We start from the raw sequence: 27,303 nt of genomic DNA, 5'->3' as shown, positions 1-27,303 counted from the left end.
GACACACAGCTCCACTGTCTGTGGGATTCCCTCTCCACACACCTCGGCGCCTTGTGAGGATGGCTTTGATGGACCACAGGCTACTCTGGGCTGCTGTCTGGCTGGGGATTCAACAGGAGACCTTGTTCCAGCAGCCGGGAAAACTTCAAAGAGGGCAAAACCAAGAGCCCAGCTTTCTGACTGTTGGCTTCTGGGCAAGAGCTCAGGGTGCTTGGGCATCCTCAGAGAGGGGAGCCACCCCCGGCGCAGGCAGCTGTGGTATCAGCGCAGCTTAAGGCTCACAGCCTGCCCTAATTCCTCAGCCAACTTCCAGCTTCTCCCCTCTGCTCGGCTTCCATGTCTGCTCCACCAGGCTAGCTCCTGGCCTCAGTCCACAAGGGCTGCTCCTCCCAGCTTGTCCCCCACTGGCTTGGGCCCCTAAGAGAGCTGCCCCTCTCTCCCACTGCTTGCTGGGGCGGTGACAGCGGTTTGGAGGAAGCAGGCTCTCTGTGACTGACGTCTCCACCTGCTGGCCAACCTGTCCCTTGCTGCATGCAGCTCTGTGTCTCCGTCCCCGCCACCGCCGCTGGTACTGTTGCTGCTGCTGCTTGCTGCTGCAATATTTTACAACATACGCACGATCCAGAGACCCCGGGTAGGAAGCATGCCCCAGCAGACGATATGGTGCGCTGCTTCCGCCAGGACGCATTCCTGTTGGATGCTCCGAATAAGTTTCCCCTGAGAAAAAGTGTGAGGGGATGGGGAGCTAACCCTGACTGTGTCGCTGTCCCCTAGGGACCCTTCCATGAAGACTGAGGCAGGCATAGCCGCGGAGAAGAGCCTGCTGACATGACATCAGCCACGGAGTTTGAAAACGTGGGCAACCAGCCACCGTACAGCCGGATCAACGCCCGCTGGGATGCCCCGGACGACGAGCTGGATAATGACAACAGCTCAGCCAGGCTCTTTGAGAGGTCCCGGATCAAGGCCTTGGCAGGTATTGCTCGGGGCCACAAGGGTTAACAGGAGGTGCTCCCCATCCCAGGGTCCACACCCTCCCCACTACTGTGAAGCCTCTGTGTGTATCTGGCGAGCCCTAGAGTGTCAGTGACCGAGAGACAGTGCAGCTGGGGAGGGAGCACAGGTCCCAGAAACCTTGCCCCCAGCAGCTCACCTCCTCCCAGACACCTCTGAGCCGCAGGGGGGAGCTGGAGTTGGTGCCAGGTAGGCTCTGTCCTCTGCCTCTGTCCGGAGTGACCTGCAGCCAAAGTCAGGAGCATAAGAAAGTCTGGGCCAAGGAGCGTCTGAGGGCTAGACGGCCGGGCAGGTACGGGGGCTTCCTATGCATATCAATTTCTGCCTGGGCTTGGAGAGCAGAATTATGGTGGTCCTCTCTATGGTCCCAGAAGAAAAGAGCGATTCAATAGGAAATTGAGACCAGATAATGTCCTCCCCACAGGGCCTCAGAAAGGAGGATTTTCTGCAACCTCTTATTCTTAAACTGGAATTAAATTTGTACTTAGCAGGTTCATAATAGATTTCTCTCTGTGGTGTGTGTGTGTGTGGGGGGGGCATATCTTACATCTCTATCAGAAATGGCTTCTCCTTCCCCTGCTGGCTGAGATCTGTTTCTTGGAATTTTTTTTCTCCCCACCAATCCTTGTTACTATTCTCCTTGGAACTTGACTAGGGGTAACTATATTCTGGCCCTAAGACCTTAGCCATTAGAAAGAATTTGAGTTAAACAGGTTGTGGTGTGGAGGGGGGTTTCCACCAATAAGAGCCCAGGTGATTGGACATGATTCCCCATCACTGACCCTTCCCATCTTCTACCTTGTTAGAAGAGCACAGCCTTTCTCAGTAGCATCTTCTGGAGTGATTCTCCTACTTTCTTTTATAGTCCTAACTTGAGGTTCTTCTTCCTCCTCGCCTCCCTCTACTCCATTCTCAGGAACAACAGTGTTTTGGCTGACCTCAGGCATGGCCAGGACCCCAGGGCCCTCTGGAACCTCCTTGTACCTCAGGAGTATGTGGGCTTCCTGTTCCATCAAAGGAATGCAGTGTCTCATGTCTCTTGTCCTGACAGGGAACTCACTCCAGTCCCACCATCACCCTTTTTTGTTCTGATCTTTACAGGAAACTCCCTTTCTTCTTATCACCTCCTCCTTTCCTGACCCCACAAAATCCTTTGTTGACTTTTCTTGGGGACAAGTAATAGCAGTGGGCCTTTGCTTTTACTTATGTAATTTTAACCTCTTTAAATAACCAAATTAAACCGAAACTCTTGGCTTCATCAGTCTGTTTTATTTCTGTGCGCTGGCTGGATTTGGCTATGGTGACCCTGTTGATACAGATGGAGAGGGTACCATGTTCCACAAGGTTGCAATAAATAGAATGAAGAGTAATACTGTCCTGTGCGAACACTGTTTGGTCTGCTTCACAAATATTGTTCCTTTTTTTTTTTAGGAAACCAAGGTAAATTCCATTTTTAACAATTATTTATTATGTTCCTACTAAATTTAAAGCTAAAGTCCTAGCCAGGCATGAAAGGAGAGGGGGGAACTACAGAGATGGATTCAATATAGCAGCTGTCTCTAAGGAGTTTATCATCTATTAGGGGAAAATGAACTATGCTCACAATTAATTAGCATGAGTAGAATTAGAGAAGTGTGGGAAAGGCACCTAAATTAAATAGCAGCAAGGGAGCAAGGGAGAAGATGTGGGGTGAGTAGGAAGGTCTGTGGCGGAGGCAGCACTGAGCTGGGAAGGGAGTGTGCCTGTGATTCGGGCAGGCACAAGGGCTCAGAGACTCTCCAGCAGGTCAGTAGGTGTGGAAGCCAGCTCTGGGGAACTGGCGGAGATGGATTGAAGAGGCAAGCGCAAGAGCGCACCACACAAGAACCGTAATGATCAGCCTGGGTGGATCAGGAAAGAGCCGCCACCAGCTGTGGCTGGGCCTGGCTGAACCTATTCCTCACCAAAAGCGAAGGTGCATTTTCCCTACCAAAGGACCTTAGTCCCGCCCTGGAGAGAGGACTCCCGCAGAACGTGGAGTCTCCTGCCTGCCCTTATGCTTAAGAACGCGTGGCTAAGAAGGGAACATGTTCGTTTGGGCCCCTTTCAAGATTTTTTTTTTTTTTTTTTTTGGTGGTACTGGGGTTCCTGGAAGCCCTTCTACCTCCGGGCTACACTCCCAGACCTATTTTTATATTTTTATTTGGAAACAGGGTCTCTTAAGCCAGAGCAGCTGGCTTTGAACCTGCACGATCCTCCTGTCTCTGCCTCCCAAGCATGGGGATTACAAGTGTGCGCCACCATGCCCGGCCGTTTCAAGATTTTTACAAACATACTAAGCAGTTGTTTTTTCTCCTGGAAGTCCATTCAGCATGACCTCTGCTAAGGGATTGTACTCAGGGATGTTCTACCTCTGAGCTATACTCCCAGCCCTATTTTACTAGGAAACAGAATCTCACTAAGTGGAGGAGAGTCTCACTAAATTGCTGAGGCTGGCCACAAACCTGCAATCCTATTGTCTCAGCCTCCCAAGTACTGGGATTACAGGCGTGCACCGCCACACCCGGTTTCCCAATGTTCACTTGTTGATATCTGTTTCTTCAGTCTTCATGGCTGCCTGAGCAGTCTAGGTGGGGCCAGCCTTTCCAGCCAGGCTTTAGGAAGTGGACGCTACCTTTGGTCCCTTCCTGTCAGCACGCTAGGCTGGTCTGTCCTGGTTACCTTGCCCTGTTCTAGGACTCGTTTCTTCCTTTTTAACGTCCTCTCCTCCTTCACCTGGGGAGGCTTGGGTTGGAAGAAAAAGGCAGGCATCAGGGAGATTACCCCTAGACCTTACACCCATGAGGATGAAGCTCCATGATAGGCATCTCTATCTCTCTGTCTTGAGCCGTCCAGCCCAGGACCTTAGCTAGTGTCCATCAACTATCTGGGTGATACAGGGGGCCCAAGAAACCAGAGGAGGCTGGACCTCGTCAGAAGTTCTTCCTGACTTGACAACTCTTCTGACTCTTCCTCCACTCAATCACCTGTGATCTTCTAAGACCACTGCACTAACTGAACTCTTATTTTTTCTGCTTCTAAAGTCAACTTCCTCTCAGTTCTAAAGGAAATACTCTTTTTAATCTTTCATACTGTTCCCTGGACCTAAGCAAGTAAACCATCTGGTTATTCCACCCTCATATAAAAACCTGACCTCTCTCCAGAATGAATAACCCCGATTTGAAACAGGGACTGCCTGCCTGATACAAAGAAGGAGATGAGGAGAAACGTGCAGAGGGGCTGGATCTGCCATCTACGATGGCAAGGGAGTGCCAGGGTCCGTGAGGATAGTTTCCTTACATCCCCGAGCAGGTTCCGTTTCTTAACACCAGGTTCTGGCTGCGGTTGAGTGGTGGGTGGCCCCAAAGCTTCCTCCTGGACAGGGGGCCCTCCCACTCTATATCCAAGCCTGCCTCTGGCTCCTTTCTGCATTTTGGACCTGCTTTGAGGGATTAGAGGAAGGTCAGCAGCAGAAAAGTTCAAGGTCCTATCCCTCCAGAAGGTTCTAGCCTTCCTGTTTGAATAGGATGGCTCCCAGTGGCTCACAGGGCCACCCTCACTGGGGCTCAAAGCCCATTTCCTCTCCTTCCCCGTTTTGTACTGGGAGGCACTCCATGGACAAGTGCGACTGCCCAGATGAGGGGTGGAGTGCTGCAAGCTGCAGGGATTTGCCAGCCACAACGCCTGCCTCTCCAGACTCTCTCCTCATCACAGGAAGTGCCTGCCTGCCTGTGCACCCCTTCCTGAGCCTGGTTATGTACCCCAGTGACACCTTGGAGCAGATGTGGCCCAGCTGGGAGAGAGGCATTGGGGTTCCACAGAAAGATGCTCCCAAAGAGAATCCCTGTGCCTTCGCCTCCCTCCCCTCTCTCGCCTCCCACACCCTTCTGGGCTCCCAGCCTGCTGCCGCACACACAGCTCCCATGTGCCGCCTGCTGTGTGATTTACGGCTCCTCCGTGCACAGAGGCATCTCGAAGGTTGCAGGGCAGAGAGCAGCCCAGAGCCTCCTGAGCACGGCCAGGCGAGGAGGAGGGCGGCAGGTTCTGTCCAGTCTTCCTCCTGTTCATTGTCTGACTAAGCAGTTACTGAAGGAGAAGCTAGACAGAGCCCTTCTTGTAAACCAAGTGCACGGCCTGCTGCATTTTGCCTTTAGAGTAGGATCCGGGGATGCTTCAAGTGTGAGGCATGCTTCCTGACTGCACAATCTCCTGGAGCCTTATTCCAAAGACCGCGACAGGGAGGCAGGTCTCTGCAATCTGCGGCCCCAAGCTCCGAAGCACATAGTTGCGGCCACTTTGAACCTTGACCATCTTCCTGACCTGCTGTGCCTCGGTCTGTGGCCAGCAGGCATTCCACTGGAGCTTCAGAATGGTGGCCCTCAGGCCCACTGCTCCCTGGCTACCCTCCTTGGCTGCCCAGGAGCTCCCCAGAGAGGGAGGCACCAGCCCCTCCCTGACTTTGGAGGTCAAAGAGCCCAAGAGATGCCTGGCCTCACCTTGGGCCACTTACCTCCTCTGTGCCTGCGTGATCATCCTCACCCCAGGGGCTCTGCGACCTAGGAAGGACTTTGTGTTCAGAGGGAAATGATTTCCTCCAGGGAGCAGGATTTCACCGCAGTAGTCAAGAACCCACTGCTTCTTGGAAGCCTATTAAGTCAGTGGATTCAGAGGCAGCTGCTGGACGCCAGGGCATCAGGTCTTCATGGCCCCACATCTCTCTCCAGCTACCTGTAAGCACGGAAATAGTGTCATTAATGAAGGATAAAAATGTTTTTTCCTAAGCCAGGTGTGATGGTGCATGCTTGTAATCCCAGTACTTGGGAGGCTGAGACAGGAGGATCGCAGGTTCGCAGCCAGCGTCAGCTACTTAATGAGACCATCCACAATTTAGTGAGACCTGTTTCAAAATAAAGAATAAAAAAATAGGGCTGAAAATGCAGCTTGGAGATAGAATGCCCCTGGGTTCGATCCCCAGTACCACAAAAAAATTTTTTCCCTCAAATTTCAAACTGTAAACTCGAGTTTTGTTTAGAGACTGTATATTAGAAAGATAAATTATTCAAGGAAGTATCTCTCTCAGCAGCAGCAATCATTCTAACATGAAAAGAATTTTGTCAGAAATAAAAATTTGGATCAGCAGCTTTCTCTTAGAGGTCAGCTGTTATGAGATAGTTCCCACCCCCACCCCACACAAGCCACTGCATAGACAAACCTGCTTGTTACTTGTGCAGGTAAACCCAAAGAGAGGCCAGCAGGCTGCCCAAGCTTTGTGGTCCAGGCCAAGTCTCCCTGTCTGGGACATAGCACCTTCTTCGGTTGTCCCCTCTTCCTGATGAGGAAAGCTGTTTTTCTCTCTCTGAGAACTCTCTGCAGAGCCAGGCTCTTCCCCTTCTAGTGGTGACTGTTATCTATCATCGTGAAGATGCTTTATCAAATATTAATACACCAAGGTTAATAATAAGGCTCTGTTCCCTCCCCATGGCGTACAGTCTGAGTGAGCCACGCTAATGGCTCCTCCATCTTTGGGACAGTCCTGTGGGCTGTCAGCTCCGTTCCCAAGGGCACACGCGCTCTGCCACCCGACTTCCTGGGAGCGCCGACACCCTCCTGCTCCCTGTGGGCCCCTTGCATGCTGCTTGGCTGAAGAGGAGCCAAGGCTGTTGCTTTCAGAGCATCTGTTCACTTTGTTCATTTTTTCCTTTTTATTGTGTCGCTGAGAGAGAGTGACAGGGAGGCTGGTAGCAGCTGAGTCTCTGGGCGCATTCTGCCTTCACAGCCTTTGGTCTTCAGACACTGGAAACGAGATCATCCAGGGACTCTCACGTTACATTCTAGGGAAAGCGGGGTAGATCAAATAACTACACACATGTCTGTCACACACACACACACACACACAATAATACTATGACATGTGTGTTAGATTTCCTGGGAGCCATATGATTTTATAACATAAGCTATGGTGTATACTTCATCCAAAGGATGAGTCAGAGCTTCGGTCAGTGGTGGAGAGAAGAGGGATGGGCAGGAGGCCCGTCCCAGGGGCACAGGCTGGCAAGGCTGTGGGAAATGGTCTGAAGACTTGGCAGGAAGCCTCAGCTAACTCGAAGGGGGAGCTGAGGAAACTATTTGCAAAAGACTGGCAGGTCGAAGGATCAGAGGGCAGGAGCTGATGCCCCGAGAGTTCTTGAAGCTTAGGACTGGAGCCATCAGGAGAGGCTTGGATGGCTGGAACTGCTCCCAAGCCTGCAGTTAGCAGGGAGGTGATGGAGTAGATCTGGGTTTCTGATGATCACTCTGACTCTGATGGGGACAGCAGATGAGGGGGCTGCACAGAAGTCTGGGAGAGAGGAGGTGGTGGCTTGGGCCAGCCGGGTAGTGGGGTGGGTCCATCCAGCAGGAGAATCCTTCTTTTCTTTTGCTGCTGGGGTTGGGTGACCTCTGCCAAGCCACTTTTCTGTTCTTTGAGACCTCTGCTTCCTCCCTGCACACCAGGGGCTTGAACTAGATGATGCCCAAGGCCTTGCAGCTCTGACAGCTTGAGAAGAAGCCACCTATGGGACAGTGCCGGTGAGGCGCCACTTCACCCCGAACAGTGGCACTTTGGTCCTGACTAGACCGAAGGGAATTGATCCTTTTTAGTGAATCAGTGGACTCTCCAGAAATTCTTGCCCAAGCTGAGGCTGAATCCTGGGCCGTCTTGGCTTCCAAGCCTCACATACCCAGTGACTGTGTTCTCTCGTCAGCAAGTGTGCTGATAGTGCCTGGGTTTCTATGCGGCTCTGTGTTCCAGGTGTTCTACCTGTGTTGGTTGACCTTCTGGCCACCTGTGAAATGAGCAGGCTGAGGGGTGTCCATTCCCTGTATGTAGGAGGAGGGCTACGTGATCAGGCAGTGCTGGGCAGGACCGCAGGCCCAGGGTTTTGAAATCATCACTGTGCTGTTTGGGGTACAGCTCCAGCCCACCCGAATGACCCCGAGTTCTACATTATCTCCTCCTTTGTGCCTCACCCAAGATACCCATTCCTATTCTTCCTTCTACCACCAGCCTGGTCAGCCTTTCTGATCAAAGCCTTGATTTTGCACCTGTCTCTTACGTCCTCCAGCACTGTCACCTGCCGGGGCCAACAGATCTTGGCTCTGCAGTGTTTTCAGATCAGCTCCTGTCGTTGCATTTCTGGAGTCAATATGTCGCCTCAAGCAGAGGCCTTTGCAGCTGCCTCTGTGCTGGTTTCCCTGGCTTCTCCTGTCCAGTCCCATTTACCCAGGGCTCTTAGGAGGTGCTGCTTTACCCAAGAACCACCAGGCTCTTCTGTACTTGGAGTATGAAGTTCAAGTTTCCAGACTGTCTCCAGCACCTTTTCTCTCGACCAGTTAACTGTTTCTCATCCCCACCCTGAAACACGCATGCCCCTGTGCGCGCCCGTGCAGACACGCACACACACTTGCCAGTTGCCACCTGCGAGGCTTTAAACAAGACCCCTTCTGCTTTCTTCTCTTCAGTTTCAAAGTCATTATCATCTTCAAACCTCAGATCAAAACTAGCCTTCTATAAACATAAAAGCCAAAGCTGGGTGTGGTGGTGCACACTTGTAATCCTGGTGCTTGGGAGGCTGAGACAGGAGGATCTAAGATTCGCTGGCAGTTGTGAGGACTTCTGAAACTTAGTGAGACACTGTTTCAAAATAAAGAATAAATTAGGGCTGGAGATATATCTTGGAGGTAGAGTGCCTCTGAGTTCAATCCCCAGTACAAAAAAAAAGCTATTTGATTTATTTTTAAATCTTATTGTGTGTGTGGGAGGGGTGCCGGGAATTGAACCCAGAGGCCAGAGGCATTCTACCTCTGAGCTACACCTGCAGCCCTATTTTATTTTTTTATTTGGAAACTGGATCTCACTAAGTTGGGGAGGGCCTCACTAAGCTTCTGAGAGACTCACTAACTTGCTGAGGATGGCTGTGAACCTGCAATCCTCCTGTCTCTGCCTCCCAAGTACTGGGATTACAAGCATGTGCCACTACACCCGGCAAGCTATTTGATTTAAACTAGTCTATGATAGCCTGTTTTCTTTTACTGTGATGTATAAAGACCCTATTTAATTAAAAAAATAACATGATTACTTTTTTGTCTTTTTGGGGGGATACTGGAGGCTAAATCCAGGGGCATTCTACTTCTGAGTGATAACCCAGCCCTATTTTATTTTATTTTATTTTTTTATTTTGAGACAGGGTGTCACTAAATTGCTGTGTCTCACTTAATTTCCAAGGCTGACCTTGAATCTGAGATTCTCTCTGCCTCCCAAGTACTGGGATTACAAGTATGTGCCACCATACCTGGATTACTTTTATATCTTTTAATTTTTTATTAATAAAACTATGTTTAGTATAGAAAAAATTAGAAAAAGAAAAGCTGGAGACATTGTTAATCTGTCATATAGATATTTTAATGCTTATATATATATGAAAATATAGGTATAAACAGCAAAATGTTACCTACAACATTATAATTTTAGGATTTATCACAATGTACTATAAATATATTTTCACATCAATGCAGAAGCAAATTATCATTTTAATGGCTTTCTAGTCTTCTTTTACATGAATATACCCCAAGCTAGTCGCCGGCTTCCTGGTGTTACTCTGATCACTTTCCAAGTCAGTCTTATGTGCTTTATTCCTGCATTTTGTATTTTCAGATCTGTAGTAAGCAGTTCTAGCTTATAAAACCATCAGGACAGGGGAGCATCTCAGTGCGATGGAATTAACTGGATGAAAGAGAAATTCCTCCCCAAACTAGTTATACAGGACCAGCGGCCTCTGTGCTGCCAGCGTCATTTGTGATGTGGCCCAAGGGCCTCTCCCTCTACTAGGTTTGTAACGGATTGGTCTCTGTGTCACTGAGGTGCGTCACAAGTTCATGGGAGCCAAAGTATGGCTCACTCTGATTCCCAAATCTCTTGGCTTCATGGATGAAGAGGCAAGAAATATCGAGTTGTGGACCTGCAGAGGGCTCGGGTGCGATGACCGATCCCAGGCCAGGCCCAGGCTAATGCCCCACGGATTTCCTACGGAGCAGTTTTCCCCGCTCGTCTCTAGTTTTACCCAAAGTTTCACACTAGGAGCCTGTGCGAAATGCAGGCTTGCCGCAGGGTGCAGGGTGCACGTGTAATCCCAGCACCTGGAGGCTAGACAGGAGGATGGTAGGCTGGAGTCCAGCCTCAGCAACTTAGAGAGACCCTGTTTCCAAAAAATTGATAGATTGATTAAGTGATTTTAATAAATAGATAAGAAGGGCTGGGAGTGTAGCTCAGAGGTAGAATGCTCCTGGGTTCAGTCCTCGGCACCAAAAAAAAAAGACTTCCTCAAGGAGGTTAGCTTTTCTTAGTTTGGTCATTTATTCCTCAGGGTTTATGAACTTTACATCCTATTATTTATGGCATCTGTTGTATCTTGTTTCTGAAAAAAAATACATGCTCATTGCAGAAATTTTAGAAAACATAGCAAAGCAAAATGAAAACAAATGTTACCTATAAGTCCTACTACCCGGTTTTAGCTTTTTATGTTCTTATGTCTATAAACTAGGATCAAATTATGCCTGTGGTTTGATAACCTGGATTTTTGCTTACAGTGCATCATAATATTGTTTCTCGTCATTGCAATTCTTCCCTTACCTTCTTGATGGCCTCACTAATGTACCCGAAATATTAAACCATCTTGTTGTTGATTATTTAGGCTACTACTCCCTATCGTGTGTGTGTGTGTGGTGTGTGTGTGTGTGTGAGTGTGACTAGGGATTGAACTCTGAGCTACAACACCAGCTCTATTATTATTATTATTGAAGATTTAAAGAAGTTTATTAAAAAGATAGAAATACAGAAAATAGTTATAGCCCCATGCCAAAATGGCATGGGGGGAGGGTGGTCCGGGCCAACTCACCCCCCCCCAGCTCTATTGTTATTTTGAATCAGGGTCTCACTAAGTAGCTGAGGTTGTCCATGTACTGAGATCCTCCTGTCTCAGCCTCCCAAGCACTGGGATTCCAAGTGTGCCCCACCATGCCCCGCTTGTTTATGCTTTAAACTCCCTCAGGGAGTGTGGAAGGAGCAAGACTGAGGGGGCTGCTGGTGGGCAGAGGCTGCGGTGCCGCCCGCTCGCCTGCCCTCCTGCAGACGTCACTCCCCCACCCCACCCCACTACGTGCAGGGAGAGCAGGCGCCCTCCGCCCTCGCTCCCTCCCGCGCCCCTCCCGCGCTCAGAGGGTTCAGGTGCTTGTGGGTTTGCCTGGTGAAAAACCTCTAAGACAAGGAAACACTAAAGGAGCTACGTTATCTTGCAAAGAGAGAGAAAAAATATTATAATATTCTCTTTAAAAGAGGAAAATGTATTTCTGTTTTGAAGAAGTAATATACCTACTTGGTGGGAAACTTAAAAGCTATACAAGGGCAAATAATAAGTTTTACTCTCACAATCTATATTAATACAACCTGTATTCACTATTTCTTATGTGTCTTTCCAAGAATTTTTTAAGGATGTCTAAACAAATTATCTATATTGTTTTATTCTGCCTTTAAAAACACTATACACCATTTTGTAATTTTTTTATCCAATATATCTTGAAATTGTTCCATAGTAATATATAAATACTGGGGGCATGATGACACACTCCTATAATCCCATTACCTGGGAGGCTGAGACAGGAGGATCACAGATTTGAGGACAGCCTTCAGCAATGTAGCAAGACTCAAGAAAAGAAAGAGAGGGAGAAAGACAGAGAGGGAGAAAAGAAAGCAGGAAGGCAGCCATCTCATCCTTTTCACAGTTGTATAGTGTTCCATTGTGTGGACATTTAATTTTAATTTAACTAGTCCCCTATCGGTAGTTGTTTCCAGTCTTTAGCTACTTCAAAAATGCAATAAATAGCCGGGCGTGGTGGCGCACGCTTGTAATCCCCGCGCTTGGGAGGCAGAGACAGGAGGATCGCGCAGGTTCGAAGCCAGCCGCGCGCGCTGGCTTAGGAGACCCTGTTTCCAAATAAAAATGTAAAAATAGGTCTGGGAGTGTAGCCCGGAGGTAGCAGGGCTTCCAGGAACCCCAGTACCACCAAAAAAAAAAAATGCAATAAATAAACTTGTATGTAGATTATTTTACTAATAAGTATATCATAATTTTAAATAAGTATATCTGTAGGATCAATTCCTAGAAGTAGAATCACTGTGTCCAAAAGCACGTGCCTTTGTAGTTCTCACGGTCTTGCCAAATTGCCTTCCATAGTGGTTGCCCCCTGTATGCTCTCTCCGATAACATATGAATGCCCTGTTCCATTTATCCTTGCCAACACCATATTTTATCAGATTCTTTGATTTTGCCCATCTGATAAGTGAAATACAGTATCTTGGTATACTTTCATTTTACTTCTTACTTTTTTTAAGTACTGGGTATTGAACTCAGGGGTGCTCTACCAGTGAGCTACCTGCCCAGCCCTTTCTTTTTTGAGGAAGGACCTTATTAAGTTGCCCAGGCTGACTTCAAACTTGTGATCCTCCTGTCTCAGCCTCCAGAGTCCCTGGTATTACATATATGTGCCACCAGCTTATTCTTTGACACTCAGTGGGAAAAATTTAAAACATCCCAAAAAGTAAAGGCAAAGGCAATTAACCATCACTTGACAGGTTGTGGCGGTGCGCGCTTGTAATCCAGTACTTGGGAGGCTGAGACAGGAGGATTACAGGTTTGTGGCCAGCCTCAGCAGGTTAGTGAGGCCCTCTGCAATTTAATGAGACCCTGTTTTGAAATAAAAAAAATAAAATAGGCCTTATTTAGCTCAGAGTTAGAATGCCCCCTGGGTTCCATCCCCAGTAACACACTCACACACACACACACACACACACACACTCACACACCAAATAAACCATCACCCAAATTTAATACTTGTTAATATGTTGCCATATTTGTTTATCTATTTGGGGGGGTTGGAGCATTTAAAAAATAAACTACATAGTGGTACCTGTGAGGCTGAGACAGGAGGATTGCAGGTTTGAGACCAGTGCTCAGTAACTTAGCCAGACCCTGTTTCAAAATAAAAAGTAAAACGGGCTGCAAGTGTAGCTCAGAGGTAGAATACTCCTGGGTTTAATCTCCAGTACCACAAAATTAGCTAATTAATTAAAGATCATTATGACATTTTATCTCTAATTAGTTTAGTATATATCTCTGGAAAACAAGTACATTTCTCACTTAACCATAAAATTATTATTATATCTAATAAATTAATAATAACCCCTAATACAATCTAGTACCCACTTGTTATTCAAATTTTCTCACTTGACTCACAAATGTCTTTTATGATTAGTTTATTCAAATTAATTAGGGAGCATGCATGAGCTTTTGTGTATGTGTGTACGTGTGCTTTTAATTTGTACTTGTATTGCTAATAGTTCAAACAACTTTTTATTTTTTTTTTTCCTTTGGCAGGTCTGGGGATGGAACCCAGAGGCATTCTACCTCTGAGCTACATCCTCAACCCTATTTTTTATTCTTTATTTTGAAACAGGGTCTCACCGAGTTACAGAGGGCCTCACTAAGTAACTGAAGCTGTCCACGAACCACGATCCTCCTGTCTCAGACTCCCAAATGCTGAGATTACAAGCGTGGGCCCTCACGCCCGGCTTTATTCTTTATTTTGAAACAGGGTCTCACTAAGTTGCAGAGGGCCTCACTAAGTAGCTGAGGCTGTTCGTGAATTGCAATCCTCCTGTCTCAGCCTCCTGAATGGGGGGATTACAAGTGTGTGCCACCACACCCGGCCCAACTTTTTACATATTTAAGAAACTTTTGTAATTTTTTCCCCTCTTAATTGTTGACAGCGTTGGGCTTTTTCCTTATCAACCTGTAGGTGTTTGTGTTATTAGCTTTCTGTCACTGTAACAAATGCCTGATATAATCAATTTATAAAGAACAAAGGTTTATTTTGGCTCACAAGAGGTTTGGTCCATGGTTGATGGGCTCCATTGCTTTGGGCCTGGGGTAAGGCCCCTCATGATGGCAGGAAGCGCACAGTGGAGCAAAAGCTGCCCACCTCATGGCTGAGGTGCAAGGAAGAAAGAAAGATGTATGTCACAAACGCTTTCCTGATCAGTTTGGCTTTGCTTGTGGCATTTTATCCCACACACACACAAAATTTTTAATGTAGTTGAACTTTCAATGTTTTATTTTATGGCTTTTGGAATTTGTGTCATATTGAGAAAACCTTTTCCTATACTAAAATAATTATTTTATTATTATTATTATTATTATTATTATTATTATTATTATTTGTACTGTGGATTGAACTCAGGGGCATTTTACCTCTGAGCTATACCTCCAGCCCTTTTTAGTTTATATTTCAAAACAAGATCTTGCTAAGCTGCTGAGGCTAGACTTGAACCTGTGATCCTCTTGTCTCAGCCTCCCAAGTACTGGGATTAAATGTGTGTGCCACCACACCTGGCTCACTAACATTATTAATTTTTTTTAAATTCTAGCATAATTGATTTTTGGTATTTTTGTGTTTCATTTATATATTTCAGCTCATGATACAATTGACTTATCCTGAAATATTCGGTATAAATTTAACTTTTCCTAGATGGCCATGTAGTTTTGGAAACACCATATAGCAAATATTCGTTCTTTCCCCTTTATATGTGAAATGCATCTTTGTCAGATATTAAATGTTCATATGTTCTTGGGATTATTTCTGTTCTATTGACCTGACCATCTTTCATATGCTAATACCACACAGTTTCACTACAAGTATACTTTCTTCTTTGATAAGACAAATATCTGAGGTTAGTTGCCTATTACTACTTTTATTTTTTTTAATTTTCCTAGATTTTTTTGCTTATTTTTCCAATGAATTCTTAAAATCATTTGTTTAGTTTCTCCCAAATTCAAGTTACATAATGTAAATATATTTAAATGCTATTAAATATATACTAATTTAGAGTAAATTGACATATTAATGATATTGAGTTTTCTTATTTAATAACTCAGTGTGGGCCAGTTGTGGTGGTGCACACCTGTAATTCCAGTACTTGGGAGGCTGAGACAGGAGGATTGCAAGTTCAATGCTAGCCTCAGAAACTCAATGAGACCCTGATTTTATATAAAAAATAAATAGGGCTCAGGGTATATCTTGGAGATAAACACCCTTGGGTTCAATCCTCAGTTCCACAAAACAAAACAAAACTCAATATGCCTTTCTATTTGTTCATATTTTCTTTTGTTTGCATCAGGAGACTTTTAAGATTTTCTCTGTATCGATTTTGCACATTTCTTTTGAAATATAATCTAAAACATTTTGTTTTTTTTATTACCTTTGGGAGCCTTACAAATTAATATTTCAGGAAATGACCCTGCCAAATCTTCTGTGGTTCTGTTTGCCTCTAGGATTAAATCTAAACTTCTTAGCCTCTCTTTCTAGTACTTCCACATCATGTTTGAAACCTATTTTCTGCCTGGCGTGGTGGCGCACGCTTGTAATCCCCGCGCTTGGGAGGCTGAGACAGGAGGATCGCACAGGTTCAAAGCCAGCCTCAGCTACTTAGTGAGGCTTTCAGCAACTTAGTGAGACCCTGTTTCCAAATAAAATATAAAAAAAAAAGGTCTGAGAGTATAGCCCGGAGGTAGAAAGCCTCTGGTTTCCACCCTCAGTACCACACACACACACACACACACACACACACACACACACACACACCAAAAAAAGAAAAGAATAAACCTATTTTCTAACCTGTAGCTCTCAGGGGCCTGTGAATCTGTGCTGTCCTTTCGTTCTGTCTTCTAAGGCTCATTCAGTCTCCCTGTCTCCCTCCCCCTCTATATATTCAGTGTGCTTCTCTTCACAAGCACCCCTCCATGACTCCAGTCAGAAATGAGCTTCTCAGAGCTGGGCGTGGTGGTGCATGCTTGTAATCTTAGTACTTGGGAGGCTGAGACAAGAGGATCGCAGTTCACAGACAGCCTCAGCTACTTAGTGAGGCCCTTTGCAACTCAGTGAGACCCTGTTTTAAAATAAAGAATAAAAAATAGTGCTGGGGGTGTAGCTCAGAGGTAGAATGCCCCTGAGTTCAAACACCAGTACTACACACAAAAAAAGAGCTCTGTCTTCTTGACCCCTCAAACATTCATTATATAGGCCATTTATCTGGTAACTAATCCAATATTACCTTGTGGCAGCATTTGTTTATCCTTCTTCCTCCGATGCTGCTGCTGCTGCTCCCCCTCCTCCTCCTCCTCTTCTCCTCCTCCTCCTCTTCCTCCTTCTTTTTCTTTTTAGCAGTACTGGGGATGGAGCTATTCCCCCAGCTCTATTTTTAGTCTTTATTTTGAAACAGGGTCTCACTGAGTTGCGGAGGGCCTCACTAAGTAGCTGAGGCTGTCTGTGAACCTCAGTCCTTCTGTCTTAGCCTCCCAAATGCTGGGATTACAAGCATGCACCACCACGCCCAGCTTTCTCCTCCTCCTCCTCCTCCTCCTCCTCCTCCTCCTCCTTTTTCTCCTTCTCCTTCTCCTTCTCCTTCTCCTTTTTCTTAGTGGTGGTGATTGTGGTAAGTGGTGGTGTTGGGGAGTGAAATGAGGGGCATTTTACCTGCAAGCTATATATCCCCAAGCCTATTGCATTTTTGTATTTTGAAAGAGGGTCTCACTAAGTTGCTGAGGATCCTTCTATATTGCTGAGGTCAGCCTTGAACCTGTGGTCTTCCTTTCTCAGCCTCCCAATATTGAGATTAAAGGCATGTGCCACCATGCCTGGCCAGCATTATGTTATTAAAATTAATCGCCATTTATTTCTTGTGTGGCTGCAAAATAACTCAGGGAGTTTGTGTCTTGTCTCCTCCATAGGTCCCGAGGCCTCTGGGCGCGTGCACTGTGGTGTGCCCGCATGGCCTCCAGCCTGGGGTCATGTGGCACAGAGGGACAGTGGTGGGGAATAATGAGAAACACGATGGCATGTCTGCTGTGTGCCAGCACGTTCTGTGCATGAACTCGCTTATCAGTGGATAAATATTGGAAGATTTTGGTTTCAAGGGTCTATTTGGCCTCAAACTAAACCTTTGAAGGGAGTTATATGAAAGAGGTCACCTATCATGACACCCAAGTGATAATTCTGTTAGAGCTGGTCAGTGAGGAAGATGAGTTTTCTAGAGGTGGTCCTAAGGGGAGAGTGAGGCTGGCCACTGGAGGGGAAAGGCAGAGGGGCAGAAAGGAATGGAGAGGCCCCAGGTCTGAAGGCAGCAGAGGCCTGGCTCACCCATGCTTTCCTGCATGGGCAGGGCTCGGGCTCGGGCTCTGGAAACAAGGCAGGGCCTTGCTGAGGCTTCCTTCCCACAAGTCCCCAGCAAGATATCCTGGGCCCCTGGGGACATCAGGCTGGTGCGTGGCCGCTTCCCCTCCTGTCCACATTACCAGGGCGCCCAACCCGCTGGCTGTGGGCCACCCGCCTCTCCCGTGCCCAGGAGGCTCCAGAGGAGTGTCTGGGCTGTGCAGGAGTGAATGTGCTGAGCGTGGCGATGTAGAGCAGCCGAGCGAGTGAGCTAATGGAAATTAATCCCCACCCCTGGGCCTTTTCTCTCCTTTTGATCATCATTAGCCTCTGGAATCTCAACACTGCAAAGTGGTTCAGGATGCTGGGGATGCTGGGTAATTTCACCCCAGCCTTTAAGTGAAGGCAGCCAGGAGGCCACGGCTGGGCTCCAAATATGCAGCTCTAGCACTTTGAGGTCCAGGCGGCATCATTCTGTGTTGGAAACTAGGGAGGTCTAAGGATGTTTTGTGAGACTTCTGCCAGCCTAGCAGCCTGAAATTAAATTCTGTGTCCCCAGCTAAAAGCAATTCCTTGCCTTTCAGGCAGACCCAAATAAACAGGTCTTAACACCCAGGTTACAAAATTTGGGGATTCTTAGAGACAGGAAAATGAGGAAGGAAAAAAGGACTTAGCTTTTGGGGACACTCACCTCTAAAGGGGCTAAAAATCCCAGTCCCTTTATCAAAAGTCGCATGTTTGATTGGAAAGGGCGAGACACTTAAAGGACAGAGCTGGTTTCTAGGGAAAGCCCTGGGGACTCTAGCTGACTCCGTTGAATCCAAAAATGCCCCAGAATAAATGCTATTGCTTTTCATCCCGCACATCATCAAAATGTTAGTTACATGTTGCTGAAGCAACCAGGAAAACATTTTAATTTGCTTTGGACAAAAAGGTAGCATAAGGGTCTCCCCATGAAACTTTGCCCAAAGGCCCAAAGTGAATGCCATTTTAATTTTATATTTGTGTAGGTTTCCACTGGCCTGGGCTAGTATTTTTCCTCTTCTTGGAAATGTGATTTAGGTGACTGCCATAGGATTTCCCACCTATGACTCAAACACCCGTTATGTTGATAACAAAGGCTGTCTGCCTCAGGGATGGCGACAGTCTTGTCCTTGAATTCCCTGCCTCCACCCAGAGCCTGGCACCTGATGGTTGTACAGTAAACATTTGCTGAATGAATGAACAGATGAATAAAGAGGCTGAGTTCCTAACACGAAAATAGCCATGAAGTAGGAAGGAATTTGATGCTGCGAGCCTCAGGAACTGCCAGCAGTATACCCTTGAGGCAGTCCTGGCTGGGCTCCTGTTGTTGTTGTTGTTGTTAAGCCGGATATTTAATAATTTAAAAAGCCAACCCTTCCACGGTTTGGGCTCAGTAGAGCGCGCATCTAGCCTGCTCCCACAGACCCGCACGGTTCCCTCCGGGCTGGCCGCTCTGCATCCTCCGGGGCCCACCCCAGGGGCCCTGCAAGGGGCGGAGGCACAGCCACACTGCCAGTTCTGCTCCTGCCCTGAAATTTCAAACTCGAGTGGCCAGGAGCCAATCGCCACGAACTGTTCACAAAGCCAGACAGAGCGAGGGTTCACTCCGCCTTCTTGTTTCTCTCCTGTTGTTTCAATTTTGTTTCTTTGTTTCTGCCACTCTTTTCTCCCTTTTTCTCTTTCTCCCCTCTACCACTTTCCCCTCTTTCTTTATACTGAGTCTTTGGTTTCCTCTCTAGTCCTAATCTAGATGAATCAACTAGCATTTTTTTTTTTTTTTTTTTTTTACCAAGAATTACTCACTTGAAGCTGAGTGTGGTGGCACACACCTGTAATCCCAGCACTTGGAGGCTGAGACAGGAGTATCACAGGTTCTTGGCCAGCCCCAGAAATTTAGCAAGGCCGTCAGCAATTTGGTGAGACCCTGTTTCAAAATAAAAAATAAAATAGGGCTAGGGGTGTAGCTCAGAGGCAGAATGCCCCTGCCCCTGGATTCAATCCCCAATACCCCCCTGCGCGCACACACACACACACACACACACACACACACACACACACACACGAATTACCCACGCAAACTGGGACAGCATGGGCCAGGAGCTCCATTTGGGCTGGTGGTGACTTGGGGTCACAAGGCTGAGTGAGGATCAAGAACCCCTGCCTGCCATGATGGGGCTGAGAAAGCATGACACAGTGTACCGCCCCTGCCCCAGCATTCACACCCCTTGACCCTGCATGGACCCTAGCTCTGCAAACCCTAGCTCTTCCTGTGCTCACCCTTCTCGACCTCCCCGGAACTCCTTGTAAGCAGGCAATTGGTTTTGCCTTTACATGTTATCAGGCCTAGCACAGGCCTGCAACACATTAAGAACCAAATAAAAATTTGTACAGTTACCCACCATATAGCTAGGAAGCACCATCTATGTGCCAGGCTCCAGGCCCCATGGAGCCTGGAGAAGCAATCAAGACAGACTTCCCTGGGAGGCCACAGTCTTGCAGGAGAGTCATACCTACAACTTGAAAATGCATGAGTCAGGACATATAGAGAGACTCACCCCAGCAAGGGGGTCAGAAGCTCTCTGAACAAGTCCATTCACACTGAATCTTGGGTGGCGGCGGGTTACTGAGGACTGAAATCAGGGACATTCTACCACTTAATTACAACCTAGCCCTTATTTATTTATTTAGTTAGTTAGTTAGTTTTGTTTTGAGGCAGGATCTGGCGAGGTTGCCAAGAGTCTCACAATGTTGCTGAGGCTCGTCTTGAACCTGTAATCCTCCTCCTCCTCCTCTTCCTCCTCCTCCTCCTCCTCCTTCTTCTTCTTCTTTTTTTTTTGGTGGTACTAGGGGTGGAACCCAGAGGCTTTCTACCTCCAGGCTATACTCTCAGACCTACTTTTTTATATTTTATTTGGAAACAGGGTCTCACTAAGTTGCTGAGAGCCTCACTAAGTAGCTGAGGCTGGCTTCAAACCTGTGCGATCCTCCTGTCTCAGCCTCCCAAGCATGGGGATTACAAGCGTGCGCCAACACACCTGGCTTGTGGTCCTTCTTTCTTAGATTCCCAAGTACTGTGATTACAGCAGTGCTTGGCTTACACGGAATCTTAAAAGGATGAATAGGAATTAGGTGAAGGGGATGGGAAGGAGTGGAGGGAGACAAGAAGAAGCATTCTAGGCAGAAGGAATATTGGATGGATGGATGGATGGATGGATGGATGGATGGATGGATGGATGATGGATGGATGGATAGATGGATGGATGGATAGATTTAACATTGAAATCTGAATTCAGTGACACAACAGTCTAGAATATTCTTACTGGTGGTGGGAAACAGACTGAATCAGGGTGTCTTGCATGTGGTGGCGGAAGTCATGTCTCTGTGGCCTTGGTCCTGCTGGACCCAGGTTTTCAGAGACCACATGTGCTCTGGGAAGGGGATGGAGCGAATACATCTGCCTTCCCTGTCAGGCGCGGGGGACCTGGGATTAAGGGGAAGCCCCTCTGCCCCACGCTGCCTTGGCCCTGCCAGCCAGGCAGCTCACCCACGGCTCTTCTCCCCACCCAGACGAGCGGGAAGTGGTTCAAAAGAAGACCTTCACAAAATGGGTGAACTCCCACCTGGCCCGCGTGTCCTGCCGTATCAGCGACCTCTACAAGGACCTGCGGGATGGGCGGATGCTCATCAAGCTGCTGGAGGTGCTCTCAGGAGAGATGCTGGTAAAGCCCCTTCCTGTGCTGTCCCCTCCGCTGGCCTGAGGCTGATGCCATCAGCCCCCTCAGGAAAGACATGGTTAGGAGCATCTCAGATTCTCATGGCCTGCTGGGGTTTCTCTGAGGATTTCCATTACTTACAATGCCAAGTGTCCATGTGACTGACTGGGTTCCCTGACTAGCCCCAGAAATCCTGGCCCATCTGACCATTCACGCCCAACCCTTCACACTCCTCCCAGAAGCCACACAGAGCTCTGTCGCCCTCCCCGGGGTCTGGGCGTCTGGAGCTCCCTGGAACGGGCTGAGGTGTAGGGAGTGCTGGAGAAATGTACATCCCTCTTGGAAGCAAGAGACAAGTGTAGAAGAGAGTTTGCTGTGTGCCTTGTGGCACACAGTGGAATTCTGTAAGAGGCCCTCTCATTGTGCCCACTCGGCAATACAGTTGCCTCTGAAGGGGAAGTTGGTGATGACACGCGTTCTTCCTCAGTTATTTCTTGGTGACCCTGGGCCCGTCAAGCAGGACCCTCTTTGCCTCCATTTCTACCATGTGTAGAGCAAGGGCGCTGATCCCTATAGCTGAGGATGCGGTCTGAGATGCTCAAGGTTTGAATCAGTGTACCAGGTTTTTCTGTCTCCTTTTCAGCTCCAGGCTGAAGTTCTGCTCTTCCCCTGTGTTGAAAGTCCTCTCAAGGGGGCTACCCTGGGATTCCTTTGGGATCCTTTCACATGACACTGTTAGCATCATGTATTTGAGCAGGAGGCATTTAGTGGAAGGCAGAGGTTGGTTGGCCGGGGTGGGTCCATTATCAATTATGAAATTAAAAGTCCTCACTGATCTGGAGTAATTGCTTCTTAAAACTGTGTCTGGCAGAGTAAGTGCCCAGTCAACTGTGCATTGCGATACTGTGTTTGAACACACCCACTCGGAAGGCTGTGTTCAGACCCGGAAGGTCGCCTAGCATCCTGGTTATCCATCCTGGGTGCTCGGGACAGGGAGTCTCCAAAGTTTGCTGAAAAGAAGGGGTTGAAAAGTATCCAGCACAATTGTAAAACTCAAAAGTTTGGCCAGGAGAGTGGAGAATGGGGGTGAGGACAAGGGCTGGTCCGGGCTGCACCCACCTCTGGGTGACCTGTAGGCCCTCTGTGCCCACTGGGGCCATTGCTGCCCCCCAGCCAAGGCCCACCAAGGGGAAGATGCGCATCCACTGCCTAGAGAATGTGGACAAGGCCCTGCAGTTCCTCAAGGAGCAGCGTGTGCACCTGGAAAACATGGGCTCCCACGACATCGTGGATGGCAACCATCGCCTGGTCCTGGGCCTCATCTGGACCATCATCCTCCGCTTTCAGGTGAGTGCGAGGGGCAGAGGAACTCAGGGAGGCCTCTCGAGGCCGGCCGGGGCTCAGCAATCTTACAAAGCGGTGGATGGAGCATGAGTGTTTGTGGACGCCGTGCTTGTTGGAAGCAGAACCCATCTCCAGTGTCTCCCCAGAGTGCTGAGGCTCGGGGAGCGCTCCCCAGCTGTAGAGCAAGAAGTCTCTTGAGGGAAAAGGTAGAAGTCAGTTAGCAGCTGGATGATGGTCTGCAGAAGGATCTACTTTTTATCCCTTCCCTCCTTGTGTATGACTTTTCCGTTTTTTTTTTTTTAAGTTTAATTTGGAAATTGCAAAAAAAAAAAAAAAGTGCACCAAATCTTCTCTCAGGCACTTTGGTCAGAAACTTTTCTCACTCTGAAGCTCAAGGTCAAGATTATCCCTAAGGAAATTTAGAAGGAGTGGGGGCCTCACACGTGCTGGTTAGGACAGGAGGATGGAGCTCTGGGAGGCAAGGCGGGAGGAAGAGGAGCACACAACCCATGGCCTGACTCCTCGTCCTAGCTGTCCTGGTGTCTGATCTCACTCCCCAAGAGTGTGTAAGATTAAATGATAATAACTGCAGCATCGGGAAGGATGAAGCAGCAGGAGGAAATGCCAATGAGAAAAGCACACCGTCCAGGGCACACCGTCCAGGGCACACCGTCCAGGGTCTGTGCTGTTCCACCACTTTGCAGGGTGTTGCACCCTCAGTGGAGGAGTCGGGGCTTCTTGCTGATTCTCAGTGTCCCCTTAGTTTTTCATGAGTTGTCTCCTCTGGCATGAGGAAGTTGTCCCTGTGCTTCCGGCTGACTGAGGCAGGGAGATGGACGACTGGGACTGAGGGCCTCTGGGTGGTGTTGCTACAGGCCCAGGATTGGAGTTGGACGGCTATAGAGAAGACGGAGGGTGGGAGGCTCTCCAGGGAAAGCAGGAAGGCTCAGAGCTGAATGCAGATCGATCTCTCTCTCTCTCTCTCTCTCTCTCTCTCTCTCTCTCTCTCTCTCTCTCTCTCCCCTCTCCCCCTCTCCCTCTCCCTCTCCCTCTCTCTCCCTCTCCCTCTCCCTCTCCCTCCCTCACCCTCTCTCTCCTCTCTCCTCTCCTCTTCTCTGCCACCCTCAGATTCAGGACATTGTTGTCCAGACTCAGGAAGGTCGTGAGACACGCTCAGCCAAGGATGCACTGCTGTTATGGTGTCAGATGAAGACAGCAGGGTATGTGTGCCTTGGCACCCTACCCTTACCACATCCTCCACTGCCCCCCAGGTGCTGCCATCTCCAAGGGACACTAGAAATCATCACCTAGAACTATAGCAGCTTTGACATTATCGATGCCGTCTATCCTGACCCAGGGCCTGGGATGCAGGATTCTTTTCCAAAGCTGCCTCTGATGCCAGGCATGGTGGCACATGCCTTGATTCCAGTGTTTGGGATGCTGAGAGAGGAGTATCGCAGGTTCAAGGCCAGCCTCGGCAACTTAGCAAGACCCTATTCCAAAATAAAAAGGGCTGAGAGTGTAGCTCAGAGGTAGAGCTCCCCTAGGTTCAGCCCCCAGCACCACAAAAAGAAGGGGAGGGGGAGTCGCCTCTGGTCTGAGGTGGAGTCTGTGTAGAGGGCACAGTCTATGGGAGGGCACCATTGTGTGGCTTAGCTGTGCTCTCGTGTTGAAGCAGCCCAAGAAGGTCCATTCCTCTCCGGTGTTTTCACCCTCAGCCCATCTGTTTGGGGACACAAAAAGAATCTGTTTTTGAAGTGTCAATGTTTGTCTTTAATGCAGCTATCCCCACGTCAACGTTACCAACTTCACCTCCAGCTGGAAGGATGGCCTGGCCTTTAATGCCCTGATACATAAGCACCGGTAGGAGGGAGGAGAGGGCCCGGGGGCAGGTGTGGGACTTGGACGTGCGCAGAGGCCACAGGACTCTTGCCTCCACCCCTATTTCTCCTCTCACCCCGATGTGCCTGCTTCCCTGAAGTGCCAGTCACACCTGCTGCTCACTCTCCCAACAAGCTGGTGTGCATAGCTGCCCCTCTCCCCTGTTCCTGTACGGCCCAGCTCCCTGCGCCTGCCGGGTGTCCTCGCCGTGTGCTAGGGCTGCCTATAATCGTGGCTGCCGTAGCCACTCCCTTTAAGCAGTCAGGCTTCATCCCCAGGCCCGACCTGATCGACTTTGACAAGTTGAAGGACTCCAATGCCCGGCATAACCTAGAACACGCATTTGATGTGGCGGAACGCCAGCTCGGAATTATCCCGCTCCTCGACCCCGAAGGTGAGCCAAACCCACTTTACTGTTCAGGATGGAGCCAGCTGATGGGACTCCTGGAGGCTGGCCGGGTGCGGGCATGGTGAGGGAACGCGGGAAGGCCTGGCTCTGCACCTCAGCTCCAAGTGGCTTCCCAGCACCTCCTCTGGCCTGTGCAGAGGTCTGTTGTGGACTTTGGAGCCCTTTTCCTTTTGCTTTTGGAGCTTATGGTCCTAATATGCATCCCAGCATCATCTAAAACTGCAGACCCAGGTGCATTAGTCATCCCTTGATGCCTGCAGTTGAACTTGGAGGAACACGGCCAAACCCTCAGAGCCTGACCCTCGTGGCTTTCAGTTTGGTGCTAAGAGGGCCCCCTTTCCCCCTTGCAGATGTCTTTACAGAAAACCCTGATGAGAAATCCATCATCACCTACGTGGTGGCGTTTTACCACTACTTCTCCAAGATGAAGGTGCTGGCAGTGGAGGGCAAGCGCGTGGGCAAGGTATGGAGCTCTGTCGCCAGCACGGCCGTGAGGTTTCCCTGTTTGCCACCCCAGGCTGACTGTCTCCCTGCCCCTCCTAAGGGCTCTGGGCCTCAGCTACAGTGGGAGGTGCAGAACAGCTACCTCTAACTTCCTCTAAAGTTTCCCATAAAATTCCCCAGTTTCTTCCAAAGCAGGTCTGTGTCTGTCCTAAAAGGCTGCAGCCTCTAGCTCTGAGCTGGAGACTCCTGTGTCATGGGCATCCCCACAGGAACCACCACAGGCTCTTATCTGATAAGTGTGTTGTGACTTCAGACCTCTCAGGCCCCCACATTATACCAAGAACCACACTGTGTAGAGCCTCATCGCCTCATCCCTCCCCCCCTGGGTTGTTAGTTCCTCAAGAAAGGGGACCAGTTCATCTTCGCGTGCCTGGTAATCAGCAAAAGCAGCCCTTGATTCCTAACACACACTGGAAAAGTAAATGAGTGATGCCAGCTCTTACGGGGGCCCAGGGTGCAGGGAGCTTACCTGTCTTGTGTAGGGTTAGTGGGGGCAGATGCTCCCAAGCCCCGGGTTGGTGGGGACCAGCTCCCTGCTGATTTTGCCAGTGCAAGAGGAGGGATTCACCTGCTTTCAGTCCATGCCTCTGCCTTAGCAGCAGTCTGGGCCTCAGGGACAAACCCAGCCTGAATAAGCTCCAGGGCTTATGAGGTGGAAGCCCCTTCAGGCACCTCAGCTGTGGTTCTAATCGGCAGCCCCACCGTGGTGTCGCCCTTCTGATGAGAATGAGTAACAAGGCCGTTCCTTAGGTCATTGACCATGCCATCGAGACCGAGAAGATGATCGAAAAGTACAGTGGGCTAGCCTCGGACCTGCTCACCTGGATCGAGCAGACCATTAGCGTCCTGAACAGCCGCAAGTTTGCCAACTCGCTGGCGGGCGTCCAACAGCAGCTGCAGGCCTTCAGCACCTACCGCACCGTGGAGAAGCCACCCAAGTGAGGGCCCTGGCTGGGGAGGGTGGTCACCAGGGGCTGAGACCCCGACTGCCCAAAGGTAGAGCTGGGCTCCGAGCCACATCCTCCAGGTTCGAGAGTTACACACTTGTCACCTGTTTCATGCCCCTCTTGGTCACCTTGCTCTCGGGCTCTCAGCTTACAGGGAACAGGCGCTGCTGAGAAACCCCAACTCATCGTCAGAGAAAGTGCTTTCCTAGCCCCCTGATGGGGAACAGGAGGGGAATTTCAGGCTTCTGAGTCTGTTTGGAGAGCTGGTGCTGGAGAGCTCCTCTTTTGTCTATGTCCTGAGCTGCTGGTTTGTTTACTGGTGATGACCTCTGAATCTCAGCCCCTGAGCTCTCTGCGTGGGGCCTTGTGATCAAATACATCCGTCTTTTTCTCTCCCATCTGTCGCTGCTCATCAGCCGCGCACTAAGCCTGCTCTCAGAGTCTCTGCACCGCCCAGCTTCATTGTGTACTCTCAGGCACACACATACACACACAATCACAAGGTACATGTGTGCACACACATGCACACACACTCAGTGAATGCATGTACGCCCACACACATGTGTTTGCACACACATTTATGCAAACACATTCACATACAACCACATACACATATGCATGCACACATCCATAACCATGCACAAACACAACACATGAACTCGTACAAAACAACCACACACATGCATGGGCTATATACATATAATTACACAGAATTATATATCAGAATATACATAGAATTATGTATGCATAGAATATACATAGAATAATGCAAGCCCATATTACTCACAACCATATATACACAGATGCATGCATGTACTCACAATCACACACACACTCACACAGGCACTCAAGCTCATCAGCCATTAGCCCCCTGGAGGTTTCTAGTTCATTGGTAGCATCCTCTGCTTTGTTCCTCTCCCTCCCATCTCCCACGCTCTTCATTCAAGACTCTCAAACAAGGAAAGGTGAGACAGAGTCTAGGATGTACTATAAACAAGTGTCTGGTTTCCAGCCTGACACCAACCCACTTTTAAAGTTCTAGGTTCAGTTCAGATGCCATCCCCTGCAAGTCTACCAGGCACCGCACACAGACGTGTTACCTCTTGGCTGTGTAGACAGTGCTTTAGGGACTCAACCTGTCAGTGCCTGTGAG

The 27,303-nt window shown here is 48.8% G+C and overlaps 1 protein-coding gene across 1 annotated transcript in view; it reads left to right on the top strand.

The window, feature by feature from the left end:
- Nucleotides 1-828: 828 nt before the first annotated feature.
- SPTB (spectrin beta, erythrocytic) overlaps nucleotides 829-27,303 on the top strand; it is a gene marked incomplete at both ends in the record, with an annotated part of 76,242 nt that continues 49,767 nt past the window's right edge. Inside the window, 8 exons of the mRNA XM_080707615.1 lie at nucleotides 829-976; nucleotides 20,920-21,071; nucleotides 22,239-22,412; nucleotides 23,538-23,629; nucleotides 24,192-24,272; nucleotides 24,569-24,684; nucleotides 25,050-25,162; nucleotides 25,954-26,141. Of these exons, the coding sequence (XP_080563741.1) occupies nucleotides 829-976; nucleotides 20,920-21,071; nucleotides 22,239-22,412; nucleotides 23,538-23,629; nucleotides 24,192-24,272; nucleotides 24,569-24,684; nucleotides 25,050-25,162; nucleotides 25,954-26,141 (1,064 nt within the window). The remainder of the gene's footprint in view (nucleotides 977-20,919; nucleotides 21,072-22,238; nucleotides 22,413-23,537; nucleotides 23,630-24,191; nucleotides 24,273-24,568; nucleotides 24,685-25,049; nucleotides 25,163-25,953; nucleotides 26,142-27,303) is intronic.

Source organism: Muscardinus avellanarius (genome assembly GCF_963383645.1).
Source record: "Muscardinus avellanarius genome assembly, chromosome: 12".
Classification (NCBI taxonomy): Eukaryota; Metazoa; Chordata; class Mammalia; order Rodentia; family Gliridae; genus Muscardinus; species Muscardinus avellanarius.
This window is presented reverse-complemented; position numbering and strand designations above follow the sequence as displayed.